This window comes from Castanea sativa, chromosome 12 (genome assembly GCF_040712315.1).
Source record: "Castanea sativa cultivar Marrone di Chiusa Pesio chromosome 12, ASM4071231v1".
Taxonomy (NCBI): Eukaryota; Viridiplantae; Streptophyta; class Magnoliopsida; order Fagales; family Fagaceae; genus Castanea; species Castanea sativa.
Window position 1 is genome coordinate 16,803,968 of NC_134024.1, and position 22,480 is coordinate 16,826,447.

At 37.0% G+C, this 22,480-nt stretch overlaps 2 protein-coding genes across 4 annotated transcripts in view; both read left to right on the plus strand.

Moving 5' to 3' along the window:
• The window catches only part of LOC142618208 (BEACH domain-containing protein B), a 55,954-nt gene extending 50,379 nt beyond the window's left edge, over window positions 1–5,575 (plus strand). For both annotated transcript variants that reach the window (XM_075791114.1, XM_075791115.1), the window contains 5 exons: window positions 86–211; window positions 321–692; window positions 801–1,032; window positions 2,187–2,952; window positions 5,079–5,575. In XM_075791114.1, coding sequence (XP_075647229.1) covers window positions 86–211; window positions 321–692; window positions 801–1,032; window positions 2,187–2,887 — 1,431 coding nt within the window. In that variant the 3' untranslated portion in view covers window positions 2,888–2,952; window positions 5,079–5,575. The remainder of the gene's footprint in view (window positions 1–85; window positions 212–320; window positions 693–800; window positions 1,033–2,186; window positions 2,953–5,078) is intronic.
• A 1,852-nt stretch (window positions 5,576–7,427) lies between these two features.
• On the plus strand, window positions 7,428–21,794 carry LOC142618359 (GATA transcription factor 25). 2 transcript variants are annotated; one of them, XR_012841270.1, is made up of 8 exons: window positions 7,428–7,974; window positions 8,279–8,359; window positions 8,445–8,581; window positions 12,026–12,130; window positions 12,683–12,788; window positions 18,381–18,601; window positions 21,198–21,257; window positions 21,378–21,794. XR_012841270.1 is itself a non-coding variant. In XM_075791281.1 (7 exons), exons 1-7 carry the CDS (start codon window positions 7,663–7,665, stop codon window positions 21,483–21,485), a joined length of 909 nt encoding a protein of 302 aa, XP_075647396.1. In that variant the 5' UTR covers window positions 7,428–7,662; the 3' UTR covers window positions 21,486–21,794. The 2 variants fall into 2 exon arrangements, 1 of the variants encoding a protein (XP_075647396.1); XM_075791281.1 differs by lacking the exon at window positions 18,381–18,601.
• The last annotated feature ends 686 nt before the right edge of the window (window positions 21,795–22,480 follow it).

Sequence of the window (22,480 nt, forward strand, 5' to 3'; positions counted from 1 at the left end):
ATCAATTAAATTTATGTTAAGCTTCTGATGTCTAATTCTAGTTTTCCTTCCAAAAAGAAAACTTAGTTCCTCATTATTTGTGCAGGGCTCTCCTGAGGAATTTATAAATAGAAATCGAGAGGCCCTTGAAAGTGAATATGTTAGCTCAAATCTTCACCACTGGATAGATTTGGTGTTTGGTTACAAGCAGCGTGGAAAACCAGCAGTGGAGGTTGTCTAATAATTGAAATAGATTTTCATTTAATCCAATCAAACTATCAATTGTCTAATATGCATCTTTTAATTTACTGAGTTCTATTAAAAAAAACATTAAATTACAGGCAGCGAATATCTTTTACTACCTGACTTATGAAGGTGCTGTTGATCTGGACACCATGGAAGACGATTTGCAAAGAGCAGCAATTGAAGACCAAATTGCAAATTTTGGACAAACACCAATCCAGATTTTCCGTAAAAAACACCCTAGGAGAGGGCCTCCAATTCCTATTGCTCATCCTTTGTACTTTGCACCTGATTCTATTAATTTGACCTCCATCGTTTGTAGTGCAAGTTCTCCACCATCTGCTTTACTTTATGTTGGTGTATTGGACTCGAACATTGTCCTTGTGAACCAGGGGCTGACCTTGTCAGTTAAGATGTGGTTGACAACCCAACTACAAACTGGTGGAAATTTCACCTTCTCTGCCTCCCAGGTTGGGTTTCAATTATTTATTGAGTTCTCTGAATAGTTCTCAAAATGTTGGAATTAATGTTCATGATTTTATCCTTTAGTACTAAAACAACTTGTCAAACTTTTGCAGGATCCGTTCTTTGGAGTTGGTTCTGATATTCTTTCTCCTCGTATAATCGGGAGTCCGTTGGCTGAGAATTTTGAACCTAGAGCACAATGCTTTGCAACAATGCAGACGCCCTCTGAGAATTTTTTGATCTCATGTGGCAATTGGGAAAATAGCTTTCAGGTTATATCCTTACATGATGGCAGAATGGTGCAGAGCATCCGACAGCATAAGGATGTGGTCAGCTGTGTTGCAGGTATCTTTCATCAGTGTTAGTTAATCTAATTTTCTTGTGGCTATAATTTTAGTAAGAAAAGATAGTGTGCGTCTATGCATGCAGTATTCTCCCACGAGGCTTTCAGGCTTGACTTTTATTGGGTAGTGTTCAGATAGTACAGCATCTACCTCCAGCTTCTTCTTCTTTTTTTGGGCTGAAGAAGACAAGAATTTTCTTAGGGGACACATAAAATTGTGTCAATATTTTCTGTCCTTAATATTCTCAATATTGTTTCTTTTGCGCTCTTGACCAATGTGTGTTGAACCAAAACATTCTTCTTTTATAAACTAGTTCAATTTACAAACTTCACAACCATCATAATCTCCATCTCAAATGCTAAACTGAGAAAGTTAATCCTTTTGGATTTGTTGAAAGATGATCTTAAAGTGGCATGGAATGACTTATATGGAACTATCACGATAGTGATCTCTTCGGAATTGCATTTGTTGTTGTCACTATGTTTGCTTCATATGGTTCCATGTTAGCAACCTCCTCTTCTGTCTAAAAACCTATATTCAAAACCAGGAGGCGAAGAGGATATCACTTAAGCTCATAAGATGCATTAGATTAGATTTGAATTAGTGGTTGTGATTGCATCTTAGCTAGGGCAGCAACCTATTGTCTTATTTAAGAGTTTTAGGAAGTTGTAACAGTGGCTTTTTCAGTTTTTCTAGAGAATTAAATAACTTTCAGTGAACTTTGTGGCTTTTCCTCTCCCTTTCACTCCGGGATTGAGTTTGGGTGTTGTTGCTAATTTGATAGCTTGAACTAGTTCTTTATTTCCCTTGTCAAACACTCTTTTTCTTTTATTCATATTCGGAATTGCATAAGAGTGGAATTAGAAGCACAATCTTGTAATCTCATGCACAAGGCTTAAACATGCTTGATATCACTATCATTATTCTCTCTCTCTCATGGCATGGTGGTTGGTCAAGCTGGAGCTGCAGGTTTATGAGCTCTTGCAGTTGATGTGGTACTGAATTCTAATGCATGATTTTGTGTTCATCATCAATACATCATCTCTCCCTTCTCTCCCCCCCCCCCCCCCCAATTTTTTCTGCCTTGTTTTTAATAGTTCCTTATTTACTGTAGAAATGCTTCTTACACATTGAAGATGAATTGTAATACTGCAGTGACATCTGATGGAAGCATCCTTGCAACTGGAAGTTATGACACTACAGTCATGGTCTGGGAAGTTTCCCGTGGTAGAAGCCTAGAAAAGAGAGTGCGTAACTCAAATACAGAGCTACCCCGTAAAGACTATGTGATTGTTGAAACTCCCTTCCATATTCTTTGTGGGCACGATGATGTGATCACATGCTTATATGTTAGTGTGGAGCTTGATATAATTATCAGTGGGTCAAAAGATGGAACTTGTGTTTTCCATACCCTAAGGGAGGGAAGATACATAAGATCTCTACGCCATCCTTCTGGCAGTGCATTGTCAAAGCTTGTTGCCTCTCAGCATGGGCGGATCGTGTTATATGCTGATGATGATCTCAGTTTGCACCTTTATTCAATTAATGGAAAACATCTTGCTGAATCTGAATCCAATGGACGCCTCAACTGTGTGGAACTGAGTGATTGCGGTGAATTTCTGGTTTGTGCAGGTGACCAAGGCCAGATAGTTGTGCGCTCTATGAACTCACTTGAGATTATAAAAAGGTATAATGGAGTTGGAAAGATAATAACATCTCTAACAGTAACCTCAGAAGAATGCTTCTTAGCTGGGACAAAAGATGGAAACCTTCTTGTGTATTCTATAGAAATTCCTCAACATCGCAAAGCCAACAATCCTCGACATGTGAAATCCAAAGCTTCTGGAACAGGATAGATCACTAGTGGACAGCATAAGTCAGGAAGTTTTTAACCGGGGCTGATCTATTTTGTTATTGCCAGGTATTCTGCAGTCATTGACATTCTAACAGATTATATCTTTCCCTATTATCTGAAATTATCCAATCAAAACATTTCCATGGAAGTTAGTTCATTGTAATTATTCTTATCAAGTGAGATGTCTCTTGGTGATATTTTTCCCTTACAACCAAATAGCATAAATCCTCTTCCACTGAGAGCTTCTCCAATCGTTGAAAGATTCCTTTACTCTTGATACCGCTTTCATTGGTCTCCATGGAATTCTTATGTATTCTTCAATCTCTAGTCACATGTCATGAAATTACCATTTAGGGTGGCCATTTTCACATCAACAGCCCACTTGAAACAAGATGTCCTACTGACAGTTAGATTAGATGAGTTTGTCCCTTCAAGTTATATTTTGCTTTCCCTGTTTTTTGGAATAGTTAATATGAAGCCCTTCTGATTATATTTGTATGAGCAAAACAATGCTGGGTGGGATAATGGCATCTAAGTTGTTGCTTGCTTATGTTCCTGCATACATTTGTTGGTCATGTGTGACTATATCTATTTGATGTTAAAATATACTCCATGTGTCCCGTTTTGTTGGTCCTCGTTCCATTTTGGGTTTTCCCAATTATGGTCCTCTTTGGAAAGTCAATGAACACAATGTTGATAACTTTCTTAACTTACCGTTTATGTTATTTGAAAAGTCAATACCCATTTTTTTATTATTAAAAAATTGTTAAATGATTAAATTCACAATTTTTCTAAGGGTTCAAATCTTTTGGGACTAGTGGTAATGTATTATGGTATCAGATCCAGGCTGTATTAAGTTCAAACACCATCTCCACTTTGTCGCCCTTTAAAAATAAAAGGGTAAAAATCTCACATACAAGCCCCCACTTATTAAGAAGTATGGGCCGACACATGAGTGGAAGTATTAAAATAATGGTTGTGGCTTCACTCTTTTTTTAATAACTTAAGCTTTGGGATAAGTGGTAATTTGACATAAATTAAGGTGGGTAATTCTGGAAACTTATACCTTTTCATTTAAAAAAATATGTATTGAATAATGTTCGGTGAAAAAGTTGAATCTTCTAAACAAGGCCAATAGGGAATGTGAGAGTAGTTTGAGTGCAAAAATTAAGTTATAATGAAATGTTAAATTATGATTGTTGTTTTTACTATGTACAATTTTAAGGTTTTCATTTTGGACTTCATCAGTGGTAGGGGAAAACATCCTTAAAATGATCAGTTGTAAATTCTTTTATCCAAACTACATGCATCTTTTTTTTTTTTTTTTTGCCTTTGACCATCTTAGTGGATGATATCTTACCCATAGTACGTGCACACATTGTGGGAAGCATTGCATTTGAAACATGTATTGATTTTTCTCTTGTTAAATCTTTATATTTGGAACATATGTATATAACTTAGCATTTCACAGCTAGAGCATTTTGCAAGTGACTATGGTATCTGGACCAGATGTCATCATATGTTGTTGCCTGTTCTCAGGTTCACTTTATCCAGCTCTCGTGTGCTGATATAATTCTCTTGCTCATGGGATGTTGACCATGTTAATTATTCTTATAAGCAATTTACAAGAGTATTATATATAGACAAAGTATATAATTTTAGGATATATCTGTAGGATATGGACCGGGAAATATAATATAACTAAACAGATTTTCATATTTATACTTAATTATAAGTAAATTGTTGTGATTTTAGGAATTTCTGAACTCTCTGTTGCTCATGGCACACTGAAATCCTGCTCAATCTTTTGACCAATAATTGCTCCCACTAACCATTTTTACATGATTTAGAGTGCGTTAGTATGCAGCTTTAAGGGGGAATAATTTTTAGTTGTCTGTAGAATGATTCCTATTGCTTTAAAACCATTGCAGGAAACCAGAGTACAATTTTAAATAGTAATATTCGGATTCATATTGCAAGGATTGCTATTACTTTTTCAAAATAAGAGTTGCAGCTCACCTTCTAGTGCTTTGTTGTGGTACTCCTATAATTTTATCATTTGATTTAAGTGTGTCTGAATTCAATGTTTCTTTCTTTCAATAAAGTAACAATAATTTCTTGAGTTGTTAAGTTCCTTCTAGATTTCACTTTTTGTATTCGTTTTTCTTTAATTTTTTTCCCATCTCTTGCAGGAGCGTCTACTAAATAGTGTAGAATGTTTGAGCCATGTCCATTACATTTTGAGATGTGATGGCAATGAAATGATGCACACAGTTCCGTCAGCATTTTAATTGAACAGTTTGGAAGTGTATTCAAATTTTACTTCACAATGACATATACAGGAATCAAGCAAGCTCCAAGATGAATTTTTTTTCTGACACCGTGGGATGGGGAAACTGTGCCTTTTATAAATTCATTCATCCATTCGTCTCCATCTTTAAAAAAGGTCAGCCTAGAACCGGTGTTGACACATACATGTACATTAAAATAATAGGTCAGAATAGAAATACTGTGTATTAACTATTAAGAATAGCAGTATTCCTGCTCTTTTTCCTTCTTGAAATAGTAAGTTTTAACCCTTCAAAACGTTGTATAGATGGCTCTGATGACTTATCTAAAACAACCGAAAAGATGTATAGATAGGCTTTGATGCCTTGCTAAAAAGCATATGGAAAATTTTTTTCCTCAACTTCATATCCAACTTATATTTTTGCGATCAAGATTGGCTACTGGTCTACATCAGCCACCATTCAGGACGTTTTCTTAATATCTTTACAACCTGTGGAGTGCCCAAATAGCAGTCAGCTCTTTGCGTTGTACTCGTCTCCTTTATGATAGTTTTTAGCGTCTAAGATTGCTCTAATCTCTTCGCTTTGCTATGTGTTGTGCTTGATGCGTTCCCTCTATTGATCATCCTAGCTACCTATGCTGGTGCTAAGTGTGGATTGTATTTAATTTGGCAAAGACAGATTACATGTTTTTATATCATATAGAAACATGCAACATCATCTCTCTTGGTCTTAATTTCCTCTAGGAGTTTGTAGGATTCTATCCTTCTTGTTCATGTTGGCTGAAATGTGGATACCGATGGATTGAATGGATCTTTACGTCTTTCAGCTAAAAGGCTAGAAGCTAAGTGTCTGCTTGGCATTAGATTATAAACTCAATTTTTCGTTTTTATGCTCAGGTTTTTAGAACCTCCTTTTTATTTTTTCCTCACTTTTTCAAAAGATAATTATATTTTAGCACACTTTTTGCAAAAAGTTTAATAAGCTATTAGTGAAAGAGGTGAATTTGCAACTTCATATTAATGATGGCTTTAAAATGTATTGATTATGAATTGCAATGATGGAGCAAAATTTATTGAATTTGTCTAAAGTGGAATTAAGGTGCAGTTATTGTAGTTGTCTAAAGTGAAATTATGGTGCATAATGGACTTATTTTATCAATAGTTCTACTAGAATCTCCTTCCCTTGCGAGTATTAGGTGAAACATGAGGTTGTGGGTTCAAGTGGCACTAAGTGCATGGGTAACTTACCAATATATATACACATATATACGTACAAAAATTATATGGCCTAACTCAATGAGATGGGGCGTGTGCCATGTGAGACTCATAATGAAACAAAAAATGGTACAAATTCGCAGGGTGTGGTTTATTTCACGTTTTCTCATCTAGAAACATTTAGAGGCATACGTACAATGATAAATGCTTAATCGAAATGTAAGCAATCTATATTGCCCTTCATGAAGAAAATTTTGTTCGCTTGTATATATGGTTGTATTTGTTCCTAGAACAAAGCATAAAACATCCACAATCTAAATATTCGCTATTGCACACTAGATACACAATTTTTTAAAAATTTGTTTTGAAAATATGATTTTATGCTGTAACTAACAACTAACAGGTGTGTAATAATTACTCTTCTATAAAACAAAAAAGGTTTTTTTTTTTTAGGAACAACAAAAACAAAAGTTAAAATCATACTAGGAGTCATAAAACATATTTGGATATTTGGCTAAAATGCAAAACTAATTCTCTAACTTTCTTCAGATTTTATTTTAGTCCTCTAACTTTGCTTTCGTTCATTTTAGTCCTTTAACTTTGTTTCCGTTCATTTCAGTCCTCTACATTTCAGATTTATTCAATTAAGGCATTTCCGTTAACTTTTGTTAAAATTTTTTGAAAAAAAAAATTTGGAAAATATTTTTCAATCATTAATTGAATTTTTTTAAGTTAAAAAATTTGAAGAAAAATTTATAAAATTAAAAAATTAACCACACTATATAACAAAAGTTGATGAAAAAACCTTAATAGAATAAGCTTGAAAGTTAGAGGACTGAAATGAACAAAAGTAAAGTTAGAGAACTGAAATAAAATCTAGAAAAACTTATATGATCAGTTTTGTATCTTAAACAATATATTTTTATACAAAAATTTCTAACCTTCTAAAAATTTTTTTTTTTAAAAAAAAAGACAAGGAAATCCTTAAAAGGGGGCATACCTCGTAAATATCGCCGCTATTCAGGGTCACTCATCCAATCACCCACTCCTTCATTGCATTTCATGTCCTGACCTGTCCTTCATTCCTCTCTCTCTCTCTCTCACACACACACAACACACACTCCTTCAACACACCATCTTCTTTCTTATTCAGGCATATATTCCCTTCTCTCACTTAAAACTCTCTCTCTCTCTCTCTCTCTCTTAGGGTTAGGGTTTCCTCTTTTACCTCTAATGCTCCAACATCTCTGTCTTCAATTCCTCTATTCCCAATGTACGGTCACGCCCAGCCTCTGAACATGCCCAACCAGATAGCCGCCGACGATGACGACGTCTCTTGCGCCGGCGTCGAGTCCATCGACAACCCTCACATTCGCTACGAAACTCACTCCCTCGACGACGATACCGGTGCCGTTGTCGGCGGCGTCGTCGAGGACGTCACTGCCGACGCCGTCTACGCCCATACCGGAGTCGCCACTGTAGTCTCGCCGGATATGGGGATTCAGCGCCACGACGGTACTAGCCAGCTCACTCTCTCGTTTCGGGGCCAAGTCTATGTCTTCGACTCTGTCACCCCCGACAAGGTCTCTCTCTCACTCTCTGGATTTAGGGTTTGTTTGGTGTTTCTTTTGATATGCTGTTTGGATGCTGAGAAAATGTGCGAAACTGAAATTTTTAACAGTTTAAAGTTTCAATTTGGGAGCTGAGAGAACCAAAATCTGTACTCAATTGAACTTATTGCGGTTTCAGTTTCACTTTTTCGTTGAAAACTAAGCTAATCATTACTTAAAAATCAAATTTTTACTTGTTGAGAATTCTGAATTTTGAATTATAATTATAAAAAAGAGGTTTTGATTGTAATGATGTGTTTTTGGTTTGCAATTTAAGGTTCAAGCTGTGTTGCTACTATTGGGGGGATGTGAATTAACGTCGGGGCCACAAGCGGACATGATGAATCAGAACCAGAGGGTATTTCAAATTAACCATTAATGTTTTAGACTTGAAAATGTTAATGGGTGCTTTTCTAAGTTGCTTGCATTTTCTTTTTCTTTAGGGTGGAGTAATGGATTATCCTGTAAAGTGTAGTCAACCACACAGAGCAGCTTCATTAAATAGGTTCCGCCAGAAGAGAAAAGAACGTTGCTTCGATAAGAAAGTTAGATATAGTGTCCGTCAAGAAGTTGCACTCAGGTTTGGTGATTTCTTCTTCTTATTTCTTTTCCCCAGAAATAGATTTTAGCTCTATGGATCAAACATAAATTAGTATAAAAGTGAGAAATAAGTAACCAATGGGGTGATGGGGTAGGTGATTTTCCTTGCGAAATTGGTAATGAAATGTGGAAAACGGATATTTATTCTTGTTGTCTCGCCTTCTCTCAAGCCATTTGATATGGCATGGTTATAACTTAAGGGAAAAGTTCACAGATGCCCTCAGGGAATTGGTTTAGGAAATATTTTTAGAAACTTTTTATGGGAAAAGAAAAAAGCAACTTACTTTTTTGACATTTTTGACATATTTCCCATGAATGTGGTATAAAAAGTTTCCTAAAAGGGTCCATTAACAAATGTTCTAAGGGCACCCATTAACGGGACCCATAATTTAATCCATATGTAGTTCATTTTAATAACTCATTGAGCTTAGAAAGCTCATGCTTTTCTCATAAATGCCAATTTGACTTATGATGTCTAAACCTTCTATAAATGCTATTGATATGGGTAGATGTTGAACTTGTTAGGCGGATGTAACTTTTTCTTAGTTATATTTGTTAGGTCATTCCTTTTTTTGAGTATCACTCTTATAATCCTAGAACCTGAATTTACTTTTAACTGACTTGTTTATATGGCATTGCTTTCTACTACTTGCCAAATTTATAGTTATTGCAACTTGAATGATTCAAATAATTCATCAAATTGTAGCCACCTTTGTGAATTTTATGCATAAGGGATTTGTTCTCACATTTTCCCCCCGATAAGCAAACAAGGTATGGTTGACATAAAGTATTTCTTCTCACATCTTTGCTTATTTTTATTTTCTAGAAGGCACTATGCCCAATAGAAGGTATGAAAAGCAAATACGATAACACATTTTTGGGGGCAAATGTTGGGGATGCTCATGTGGGGCAAGTGTTGTGCTCCTACATGCTTATTTAACATCAAATATGTATGGATTAGTAATAGAGAACTTGAAGATATTAAAGATAATTTTTTTTTGATAAGTAAGAAAGATATATATACGAAAGGCTACGCTATGCATGAAGAACATAGAGCAAAACCAGATAGTACAAGAAGAAGAAAATAGAGAGAAACAAAAGAGAAAACCAAACAACAGAAAAATTAGAAAAGAAAAAGGGAACAAAGAAAAGAAGGGAGGGAGTCACTAGACGTGAGTCCCCACGCCCGAGACCAATCAAAAAGAGTTCCACTAAAAGAAGCAAGCAACTGATCATTGGAGCTATCCAAATCCTCAAAAGCCCTCCGATTCCGTTCCTTCCAAATACACCATAGGATGCACAACTGGACTAAGTTCCAGATCTGAGACGAATGCATCCCCAGCCCATTCCACCATCCAAAAAGCAAGTCTGGGATCAATCTAGGAATAACCCAAGACAAGCCAAAAGTTATAAAAACAAAGCTCCATAACCGACAAGCCATCTCACAATGAAAAAGTAAGTGGTCTACTGTCTCTCCACAATGACGGCACATAATGCACCAATCCACGAAATCCAATCTCCTCAATCTCAAATTATCTCCCGTTAGGATCTTATTCCAAGCTACACACCAAACAAAAAAAGAAACTCGCCTTGGAGCCTTTACTCCCCAAATAGCTTTAAAGATAATTTGTCATGCACAATTGCCTACTAAAGCAAAAGGAATAACTCACATTTAATTCATTATAGCCTTTTGACTTCAAATTGAGCTATCTATCAAGTTAGATATGTCAAGTGCCTTCATATCATGTTTCACTGTAAGCACTGATGTCATTGAGAATAGCATTCCAGGTAGCCACATTTTTTTTCCCTTTCTTTAAACTGTTTGGGACTAAGGCTTTGTTGTTGTTGAAACAACTCCGCACCTCATTGGACTCAACCTCACCCACCATACTATTCTTATGATGGATTTGGAAGTCCAATCTGCCCAAAGGCCATTGGTGTAGCCACCAATTTTTTTAAGTAGTAAATTAATTCATTCCATGCTTAAACTGTATCTTTTCAGTAGCGCAAGTCTATCTATCAATCAAATGAATTTCGTTATGACCTATGATGTGGATCAATTCAATTAGGTTCAGTCTTGAAACAATTCCTTGCATTGATATTTATTAAATCCAATCTTAATAGACCATTTTTAGTTTACCCATACTCACTAGTTTACCCCATATGCTATACTCACTAGATAAATTTTATTTACCATTCCTGAATAGTCCACTGTGTGCATTCTATTCTTAGCAATCCCCTTTGATTACAGAGTGATGGGACCAAGAGAGTGAGTTACCCCTAGGCATAGTACCCTGAATCCCCCCGTATAGAGCCAGCATTGTAGTTTACCACATGTAGAATTTTATTCCTATGAAACGGTGAGAAGGGGCTGGTGCTGATGGAGAAAAAATGGTGAAAAGGAAAGATGTTTTAGAAAGCTAAGTTGCGTAGAGAAAAGAAAGAATAAACTAGCTCTTCAAGAGACACTCTTGGAATAATACCTCATAGGTAGAGATTTCTTGGATTCAAATTCAACTAGTTACAATAAGGGCAGCCTTGCTTATTTATAGTTACATAAGCAAGCTGATGCGTTAGTTACAAGAACCCACCATGTGGCTGTCATGTGATTGGATAAAGCCTAACTAACTTCTCTAACTAACTAATAGACTATTGCACTTATCACTAACAACCTATCAGCTAACTATTTTTTTGTTACAAGCGATAAAGGCTATAAAAAGTAAAAGGAAACTACTTATTAGACAATATAATCTAGTAACAACAAGCTTCAAAAATGAACTGCATCAGGCACTCCCCCTGTCCACTCCTTGCAATGACCTATGGGTCTATGTGTCCATACAGATCTTGTTCGTGGATTAATGAAAATGTGCAAAAGCTATATTTGCCTCTGCCACTCTATGAGTCTCTTCCTTTTTACACATGGCATCACTGCTCCCTTTGGAAGCATCCACTGATTCGGAACTTAACCTGATCTCGTTGGGCATGGAGAAGCATTGGGACCCCCAATTTCAACAACCACCACAAAATACTTTTTACCTAGGCCATGAAGGTTTCTGGAGGGTGCAGGGCCTTTTTACCCTAATCTAGCTGTCTGTTGCATCATTCTTACAAATAATTTTAACTTATATACATAAAGTCACTTTTGCAAATGATTCATTGTATACTTTAGGCTGTATGAATTGACTTTGATCCTTGCTATGCAATACAGAATTTCAGATATACATTAAAGTTTGCACTTTCCACAGCTGGTTGCATCATCCCTCTTTGAAGTAGAATATGATAGGGAACAAAAGCATTTTTTTTCCACTGCTTGTCATTTATTGATGGCTTTGCCTTATTCTTTTGTTGGTTGTTATTATTATGACACTCCATGTGGCCATTCATTACTTTTCTGTTTCTGAGAATATATGTTTTACTGAACCAGGATGCAGCGTAATAAGGGTCAATTTACTTCTGCCAGAAAGTCTGATGGAGCTTTTGATTGGGCTGTCCAGGAGTCAGGGCAAGATGATAGTCCACCAGAAACCTCGTGAGTTCAATCCTGAACACTTTTATTCCCACTGTTGGATGTACTTTTCCTTTTCCATACTTCTTAACTTATAGGCTAAACTAAACTTTGGCCCTTGAAATATGTTTAGACTCCAATATATTCCCTAGATTTTAGTAAGTTCCAATTTTATCCCTAAAATTTTTAATTTTTAGCAATGTGGTTCTTCCATTAATATAACTAACAAAGTAGTTGCAAAAATTGATGATGTGGGAAAACATTGGAATGATACATGTATTTTTGTGATGGCATCAATTTGACAGGACTAAATTTCTTACAATGGAGATTTTCAAGGACAAAATTTGCCATTTTTAAAAATTTAGGGACCAAATTAAAATCTGTTCTTTATTGCAGGAACTGAAAGTATAGGTAGCCTAAATTATATTTTCTTTTTTTGTTTTCATGTGAGATGGATTATATGTTACTTGTATCAGACTTCTAATGTGTATTTTCACCTTTTTTTTGGGTAAACATGTGTATTTTCACCTTAATATTGCTACATCTTTACTATTTGTATCCTGCATGCTTGTCTAGATGTACACACTGTGGCATAAGTTCAAAGGCCACCCCAATGATGCGGCGGGGGCCATCTGGTCCAAGGTCTCTTTGCAATGCCTGTGGACTTTTTTGGGCAAACAGGGTTAGTATTCCTTGAATATTTTGATGCCTTATTATCTTCTTCTTCTTCTTCTTTTTTTTTATATAGGTAATAGATATTTTCATTAAAAAAAAGTACAACATGTTCACGATGATGAACAAAGTACTAGGAACAAATACAAACAAATCAAACAGAAACAAAAACAGATTGTGCGAAATCAAAAACGGAAATACATTACGTAAAACCCCAAATACGAGACCACCCAATCAAAAACTCAATAGATTTCTCAACATCCTCAAAAATGCGGTTATTACATTCCTCCCAAATCAACCACATCAAACAGGTTGACACCATATTCCAGACTATTCATAGTTTAACCCTAAAAAATTCTCCCATGCAAAAAGGAGAGAAACAACCGTCCTTGGCATCACCCACTGCAAACCAAACATCAAAAACACTTCACTCCATAAAGCATGTGCGAACTTACAATGAATTAAAAGATGATCCATTGTTTCTTCATCACAACGGTACAAACAACACCAATTAACCAAATACAGGTTCCTTTTTACAAGGTTGTTAATAGTAAGAATACTATCTCGAGTTGTGGTCCATAAAAAGAAAGACACTCTTCTAGGTACCTTAATACTCCAAATAACACCAAATAACACTTCCAAGGGAAAGGAAAGGTAGGAGTAGATAAGGAATTGTTTTTTTGATAGGAAGAGCGCACATCAAAAACACCATTTGGGGTTAACTTCCAAAACAAACTATCAATCTCCTCACCCCTAGGCATTTTAGAATCAACATGGTCGTAAAAAGCAAACACTCTCTCCTCTTCCCAATCATTAGGAGTCCTATGGAATTGAATATTCCAACTCCTACTATTGTGGAATTGAATATTCCAACTCCTGCTACCACCATCTGATGATGAAATAGTAATCAACTCAGAAATCAGAGCTTCTTTTCCCATAGCATGAGAGAAAAGATCAGGGTAAAGTCTGCATTCTGGATTGGTGTTATATGTGCAAGTGCAATTGTGAAAGTGTTGACCATCTTTTCCTTCATTGTCCGGTTGCCATGGAGTTGTGGGATATGGTCTTCGGTTTATTCGGAATTTGCTGGGTTATGCCAAGGTCTGTTGTTGGGCTTTTGGCTTGCTGGCAAGGTCGTTTTGGTCGCCATCGTAATGGAGATATCTGGAAGGCCGTTCCTCATTGCTTGTTGTGGTGTATTTGGAAGGAGAGAAATAGTAGATGTTTTGAAGACATCGAGAGTTCCATGCCTGACCTTAAGTCTTTCTTTTTCCAAACCTTACTTGATTGGTTCTCCGTGTGGAGAAGCCATCCTTTTTTCTATTTTGGATTTTCTTGACTTTTGTAATGTTCGTCTTTGATTTGTTCTCCCTCGTATACTCCCTGTGTACTTGAGAGACTCTCTCTTTTTTATATCAATGAAATTATCTTTATTACTTATTAAAAAAAAAAAAGATCAGGGTAAAGATCCTTTTAAGGGAATATGCCCACACCAAAGATCATACCATAATTGAATAGAAGGCCCTCTCCCGCCACATACAACACATGACCAAAGAAACTCTTAACACCTTTCCTAATATTCTTCCACATTCCACATTCCTGAGCACCTTTACTAACTCCACTAGACACTCCGTACTTGGTAGCTATAACCTGACGCCATAAGCGATTGGTTTCACTTCCAAACCGCCATAACCATTTTCCAAGCAGGGCTTGATTAAACAAACCAATCCTCCGAATCCCCAAACCTCCATTCTCCATTGGCTAGCACACCTTATTCCTGGTAACAAGTGGATATTTGAAAGCTTCCTCAAAATTCCCCTACAGGAAATTTCTCTGGACCCTTTCTAATCTATGCGCCATAGCTTGAGGGATAAAAAACAAGGATAAGAAATAGGTGGGAAGGTGTGAAAGGGTACTTTTCAGTAAAGTTAATCTTCCCCCTTTCTAACAACATAAACATTTCCAATCAGAAAGCTTCTTCTCCATTTTTTCTATAATAGGATTCCAAATTGATGGATTCTTAAAATGAGCTCCAAGAGGCATACCCAAGTACGTCATGGGCAACCTACCAACATTGCAACCTAAGACACTAGCTAAAGTAGTCAAACTCCCTACCACCCCCACTAGAACAATCTCGCTCTTACCAATATTAGCTTTCAAGCCTGTGATAGCCTCAAAGAAAATCATCACCATCCGAATATTTAAGAGTTGTTCCCTGGTTGCATCACAAAAAAGGATAGTGTCATCAGCAAAAAGAAGATGAGAAATACACAAACCTCCTTGTGAATGGGAATTTGCCTAAAAACCCCTAAGAAAGCCTCCCTCTTCTGTTCTTTTGAACAACCTGCTCAAAACTTCCATTACCAACACGAAAAGAAGAGGAGACAAGGAGTCCCCTTGGCGAAGGCTCCAAGTACTACCAAAAAATCCCACTAGAGAGCCATTAACAAGAATTGAAAAACGGACCGTAGAAACACAAAACCTCATCCAGCTCCTCCACTTCTCTCCAAAACCCATCCTCTCCATGAAATAAAACAAAGCATCCCAATTCACATGATCATAAGCCTTATAAAAAAAATGACAATCACACCTAGAATTCCACTCTTCATTCTACTATCCAAGCATTCATTAGCAATGAGAATGGAATCAAGAATTTACCTCCCTCCAACAAAAGAATTCTGAGAACTAGAAATGAGTTTATCTAGAACACAACGAAGCCTATGTACCAACACTTTTGATAAGAGCCTATACAAACTACCCACAAGGCTAATAGGATGAAAGTCCTTAATGTTAATAGCACTGGTCTTCTTAGGAATCAGACACAAGAAAGTGGCATTGAGGGATTTTCCAAAGATGCAAGTTCTATGAAAATCCTCAAAAAAAGCCATAACTTCTCCCACCATGCTAACACTTTTGGAAAAAAACCCATAGTAAATCTATCCGGCCCAAGTGCCTTATCCCCTTCAGCCTCCTTTAAAACTGCAATAATTTCCTCCCTATTGAACTCCCTCTCTAAAGATGACATCTCAGTTTCATCTAAGCAAGCAAACTCCATGCCATCAACAGTAGGCCTCCAAGATTTAGGCTCTTGATATAAATTCCTATAAAATTCCACCGCCTGATCTTGAACCTCCCTGTCATTCTCATATAGCACACCCTCAACCTCCACTCCCCTAATGTGATTGGTTCTCCTGTGAGAGTTAGCCAACCTATGGAAAAACCGAGTATTATTATCCCCCCCTTTAATGAACAAGGCCTTGGATTTTTGCCTCCAAGAAATTTCCTCCAAAGAAGCTAAATGCTCGATATCAGCTTTGATCACAGTTCTTCTAGATCTATCTTCTAAAGACAAAACTTGCAGCTCTTCTTTCGTATCAAGCTCCAACAACTCAGTCAAAAGACATTTCTTCCTAAATGCCACATCCCCAAACACATTCTTATTCCAATGCTTCAAATCACCTTTCAAAGCCTTCAATTTTCAAGCTAAAACAGAACTTGGAGGCCCAAGAAAGTGATAACCACTCCACCACTGCTGAACTTGGTCCACAAAACCCTCCACTTTCAGCCACACATTTTCGAATTTAAAAGCACTCTTCCCCCTCAACACACCTCCTGCCTCCACTAAAATATGACAATGGTCTGACACCACCCGAGGAAGAGTCTTCTGGGTCCACATCCAAAATATGATCCTCCCAGTCAGCTGAAATCAGAGTCCTATCAATTCTAGACATGGAAGGATTCTCAGAATCACGAAACCAGGTGTAATCACCCACCACCAAAGGCAGATCAACCATATTATGTTTCTCAATAAAGTAAGAGAATTTAAACATGGCTGAGCTAAAAGAGTTGCAACCAAGTCTCTCAACTGCATATCTAATGATGTTAAAATCACCAATCAAACACCAAGCCGAGCTCCACCGTGATCTCTTAGAATCAAGTTCCACCTGCATTTCATTCCTAGTACTGTCAACAGACGGACCATACACCCCTGAACAAACCCATTGAAAACCGTCTACCACTCCCTTCAACAAAACAGAAACAGAAAATCTACCAACGAAATAATCAACTTTCTCAAAAACCCTCCTATCCCATGCCAACCAAAAACCCCCAGCAGTGTGAATTGCATCCAAAGCTGCCCAATCAACAAATGGGTTGCCCCATAAGCTTTTCACAATGGTAGAGTTTGTACTATCCAATTTGATTTCCTGTAAACAAATAACATCACCCTTCAACTCCTTAAGCAAATTTTTCACAACTTCCCTCTTATGAAAATTATTTAAACCCCTCACATTCCAAGAAAGGATCTTTAAATTCATGGATACTGAACTGAGCCCAACCCAATGGATTCCAAACTACCTTTAGAGTTTGAACCAGCCTTCCTATCATAATTAATGAAAGAAACTAAACTCCTTAATTCCCTCATACCTTTCTTACTATTTTTTCATCTCTGGCTAGCATTTACGGTGGAAATTTTTTCTTCCCAAGCTTTCTTCAGTTTTTGAAAAAAACAATGCACGGACTCTCACAAGAGTCAATTGGAAAACCCTCATACTTACCAAAACCCTTGACCATCCTTTTCACCCAAACCGATGGCTCTAGATCCTCCTCCTTAATACCATCATCTGTTGCACACCCTTCTTCAAACAAAACCAATGCATCATTTGGATCCCATTGATCTAAAGGACCACCTTCCCAGGAATGACTATTCTCCCCTCCAAAATCCAAAGTCTCTAACTCCCCACTGATTGGGTCAGAAACCAAAGCATCAAGAGGAGAAAAATCATTAGGACCCAATAAATTATTGCATCAAAGCATGTCGACAAAGTCCTCACCCACCAATTTTGCCCGTGAAACAACATCAACACTTGGATTATCTTCAAACGGAGAGGCAATTTTAAGCTCATAGTGCCAAGAAACATCAGAAACCACGCCAGAGGCTGCATTGGCCCTCAATGACCCCTCCGGAACCATACCCACAAAATTCCCAACACTCGGTGTCATCTCCAGAGCTGAAACCAGACCCTTACCATTACCAGCACTCGCTGATGCAGACGAAGGCATACCAGCAACCTTAACGGTACTTGCAGTACACTCCTAACCCAAGCCCAAGGCTGCCACTGCACTGGGCACACCCTTCGGCACCATCGCCTGACCCTTCACCCACCTCCCACGAGTTAGACTTATCTCCATCGTACCCCCAAAACTTATCCAACTGATGAGCTCCTAAACTAGAGCTCTTGGGTTGGGCTTGATTCTCTAGGATAGGCCCACTCAATATGACAGGAGTGAGTTGTGGGCCTACTTCTTTGTGTGCTGCTATGGGCTGAACTTTCTCAGCCCAAACCACTTTATGTTTTTCAGCACCATCCAAATCAGCTGATATTTTTAATGAAAAATGGGCCTGAGTCCATTTAACTTTAAAATCACATGTAGGCCTGCCAGAATTAAAAAGAGCAGATTCATTTGACTTTTTTTTAAAAATCAAATCCCCCAAATCTCTCCTTCTGTTTGAAATTACCGGTTAATTTTGGAAACTGCTTCTCAAAATTTAAATCACTTCCTGATTCCTTGTTCTGCTCATTAATCTTTTGCCAACTTTTAGGCTTTAGATTGCTGGTGGAATTAAAGCTCGCCCCACCACCAGCCACCGCCTCTTTCCCTGGCCTAGAAGCAGTTTTTCCCAAGAAAAACTCACGTAACTGCAGATGAAGAAGAGCCCAACCAGTCTTCTTAACACCCTACAGAACTTGCAAGCAACCTCGTCTTTTTCCATAACAATATTCAGAGATTTCCACAAACAAGCCACCCTTATTTGATCTACTGGTAATCTTCGAACTCTTATTATTATTATTTTTTTTGATAAGTAACAAAGAAATTTATAAAAACACACAACCCAGTGCGTAGGAAATGTACAAAAAGGCAAAACATTAAGAAACCAAATTACAATGATCTAACAACACAGGAAGAGAAATACATGAAAAAGATGGTAAAACAAGACACCATTCGAGAAGAGTAAAAAAGAAGAAAGACTTAAGCTCAATCATGGACCGTTCATGACCCTTAAAGCTTCTAGAATTCCGTTCCCGCCAAATACACCACATCAAACAATGCGGCACAAGCCTTCAAATAACTACATTACGATGACGCCTGAATTTACATGTCCAACAATCCAACAAATCTACTACCCTCTAAGGCATCACCCAACAAACACCAAACAAGCTAAAGATCATACTCCACATCTCAAAAGCTATAGGACAGTGAAGGAGGAGATGATCTACAAATTCCCCACACCTTTTGCACATAAAACACCACTCAAGGACAACAAAATGCCTCTTCCGAAGGTTGTCTATAGTTAGAATCTTGCCTAAAGCCGCAGTCCAAGAGAAAAAAGCTACCTGAGGAGGAACCTTTGATTGCCACACCATTTTCCAAGGGAAAGAACTGCCAGTAGAAGGGGAAATAGAATGGTAATACCCGCTCACCTTAAAACCTCGTCTGCTGGCTGGCATCCAACAAAGAATGTCAGAACCAACACCCCGCACCTTTGTGGAGTATATCAAAACCATAAACAAATCCAAAGATTGTGACTCTTGGTCATTCACTAAACATTCTCCCTAAAACATTTGTAAAAATGTTTTTTCCTAAAATCCCAATGGCTTAATTTGGATATGCATGTAATTATCCAGTCCAAGCCCAATTGACCCATTTGAATAGAACCATGAAAATAATCCCGTCGTTCTGTAATGGAAAAAGAATCAAATCTGCACCATCAAAAACCAAAGAAAAAGTCTTTGAAACTATCCGAAAAACGTTTGAAATCGCCTTTTAACACCTCAGGTTTAGAACTTTGACAGTGAGGGGTAGAGAAGGAGAGGGAGGCTTTGTAGAAGGGGGTGGTAAGGGGTTGGTGACTGAGTGATTGGAGGGGGGTGGTGGCGGGTTAGTGACTGAGTGATTGGGAAGGGGTGGTGGCAGGTCAGTGTCTGAGTGATGGTGGTTGTTTTTAACAAAAGGTTGTTGGAATGATTGACCAAAAGGATTCGGCCAAAAGAAAAGGGCATAAGGAAAATGGGGTTGCAAGGCTGGGAGGGAGGAGGGATAAGGTGGGAATGAAAAAGGATGCGGCAGTGATGGTGGTGGAAGGGAGAGAGGTGGTGGTGGGAGGGAGAGATGCAGCCTTATTATCTTCAATGCCTTTTAAAAGAGAATGTATGAAAAGTTGGATTCCAATGCTTCTTGGGGTGGCTGTTTAAAAGAATATAGTGACACCACTTATTTTGAGTAATTTCACAAATTCTTTACAACTTGCTGAGGTGGCTAGTTGTGAGTGGTGGGGGAAAAATGGTGTTAGTGATGGGCTTATGTGATAGAGATTGTTCACCATTGGCACCTTACCATTTTAGCTAGTTGTGAAAAAAGCTGTGTTTGAAAAACGTTATCTATCCAACTTATCCACAAAAAAAAAACTTTATTTAGCCTGGCTTCATTGATACAGTGATACATATCACATCTTACATGTTGGTTGCAATGTGGAAAGTTTATTTGTTGCACTTATGCATCAAATTATAGGATTCAATGACAAATAGCAGGCAATTCAAGAAAAGGACTAATAGTTGCAAAAAATGTGATTTTTTAAAATCTTTTTTGGAAATGGTAGTTCTTGTCAGATATTTTTGAAATGTTAGAACTTTTTTTTTTTTTTTTGAGAGGAAGAATATTAGAACTTAGCAGTCCCCAAATACAAACTAATAGTTGAGGGCAAATTACCTACATTTATTATATAAAAAAAAAATAGTTGAGGGAAAATTACCTACATAAACTTGAGGCCTTGGATGTATTTGTCTTTTAGATGACATAAGTTCCATACCTTATGTTTAAAGGTTTCTTTTTCTTCACCAACTCAATAAAGAGGTGATTGTGATCTGGCAATGTGTTTGCCTGTGTTCATAGTTTAATCATGGTATTGCAATTAAAATAAATGAACTAGTGTTCAATATAATTATGTACAAAGGAATTAAAAACATTATTTTGTAAGAAATATACCCTTATATCCACTTTGCATCTTTTTCAATGTCTGTTTCTCCACAAGGGCGGCCCCAGTTTCTATGTATTTGTGTGGAGAACCCATCGTGAATTAGTTGGATTAAGTTCTCCAGCCATGACTCATTAGTCGAGGTGTTTGCAATAACTCATGGATTACCAGAAGATTATCCAACAATATCTGGCCTTATACTATTTGCATGGTCACCCTTAAGATTTCAGGCTGCTCTTGTTCTTCATGCTCTCCACTGATTATTCTACCATCAAATTATACACCACTGATCTGTTCAGCGCATCCTTTAATTAAAGACTTCTTTGTGCATCTCCATCTTTACCACATTCAGTATTATCCAACTTTTTGTCAAATTGAACTCTGCAGGGTACATTGAGGGATCTCTCCAAGAAAACTCAGGATCATTCTATGGCCACAGCTGAGCAGGTAATACTTATATGACTAGTGTATTAATATCATGCTTTAGGTATTATTCTGTTTACATTCCTTTCATAGTCCCAGTAATTTTAATGTCCTTTGTTTTTGGCATTTTTATTGTTTGATTAGGTCGAAGGTGAAGCTAATGATTCAGACTGTGGACCTTCCATTCATGCAAACAACAATCTCATTACTTACTCTAATGGTGATAACTCAGCTTTAATGTCTGAGCACTGAATTGTGAGTTCTTTACAGAGAAGGTCATAGCAGTTGCCTCTGGCATCATTCAAGTAGGTCTTCTAGTAATTCCTTTTATCTTGTCCATCCTATCCAATGTACAGATGTAATAGTGCCTTCATCAATACAAAGGGGTTATCTCCTTTTATATCTTGGGACTATGAACGGACTATCTCTAAATGGATCCATCTTATACTGTCATGAAGCCATAATATTGGTAATTTGTATACCATAACTCCACCCCAATAGTACAGTTTGGTGAAAATCTATGGCATTTTCTTCTTCTCCTCATCAATCTTTTTAATGAAACATTTAGTTATCTATGTGATTGGTTTAGTGTTAGCAGATCAAAGTTACTCCAAATATGAGTTGGTCATTGTCGTTCCCCATGTTCAAAGCATGGGGAACAATGAAAACCCAAGTTTTGTCTATTCTTTCATATTGCGTAGTTTCTATACTTTTTATTTGTCACCCTAGTATTGCTCCAATTTTTTATCTAGGGTACGTTTGGCCCACAATTTTACGTGGAAAATGCTCGATTTTAGATGAAATTGTAGATGGCCTATCAGATGCCTCAGCGACCTATCCAAACTTACGTTTTTAGAAATCTAAAAACGTTTCACCTTTGTAATTCACAAGGACTTGCGAGTTTCAAAATGTATTAAATTAACCTCTTTTGAAGCCTCCAATTAAATCCTGACAGATGACATGGTTGAATTCTAGTAATCTGGTTTATAATTTGAAGGGCTGTTTAATTTAGGATAAAGTTTATCTGCAAAATTAGTTGAATCTTAAAGTTATAACTTAATAAAATAAATATTACTACATATTTTGAAAATTTAACTGTAGAATTACATGTTCTTTACTTTCTTAATACATATGTTAAATTTTGTGTCAATTCGATATTATTTATTATGTGATTTATTATAAGTTTATATTTTATGCATAATTTTAAATTATAAAAACTTGCAATTTAAACAATTTATTGATGACAT

Excerpts from the sequence above, each read along its gene's own strand:
- LOC142618359 (XM_075791281.1), top strand. The coding sequence starts at position 7,663 with ATGTACGGTCACGCCCAGCCTCTGAACATGCCCAACCAGATAGCCGCC. Across the intron at positions 7,975-8,278 it reads ACTCTGTCACCCCCGACAAG|GTTCAAGCTGTGTTGCTACT; the intron begins GTCTCTCTCTCA and ends TTGCAATTTAAG. Across the intron at positions 12,131-12,682 it reads GATAGTCCACCAGAAACCTC|ATGTACACACTGTGGCATAA; the intron begins GTGAGTTCAATC and ends ATGCTTGTCTAG.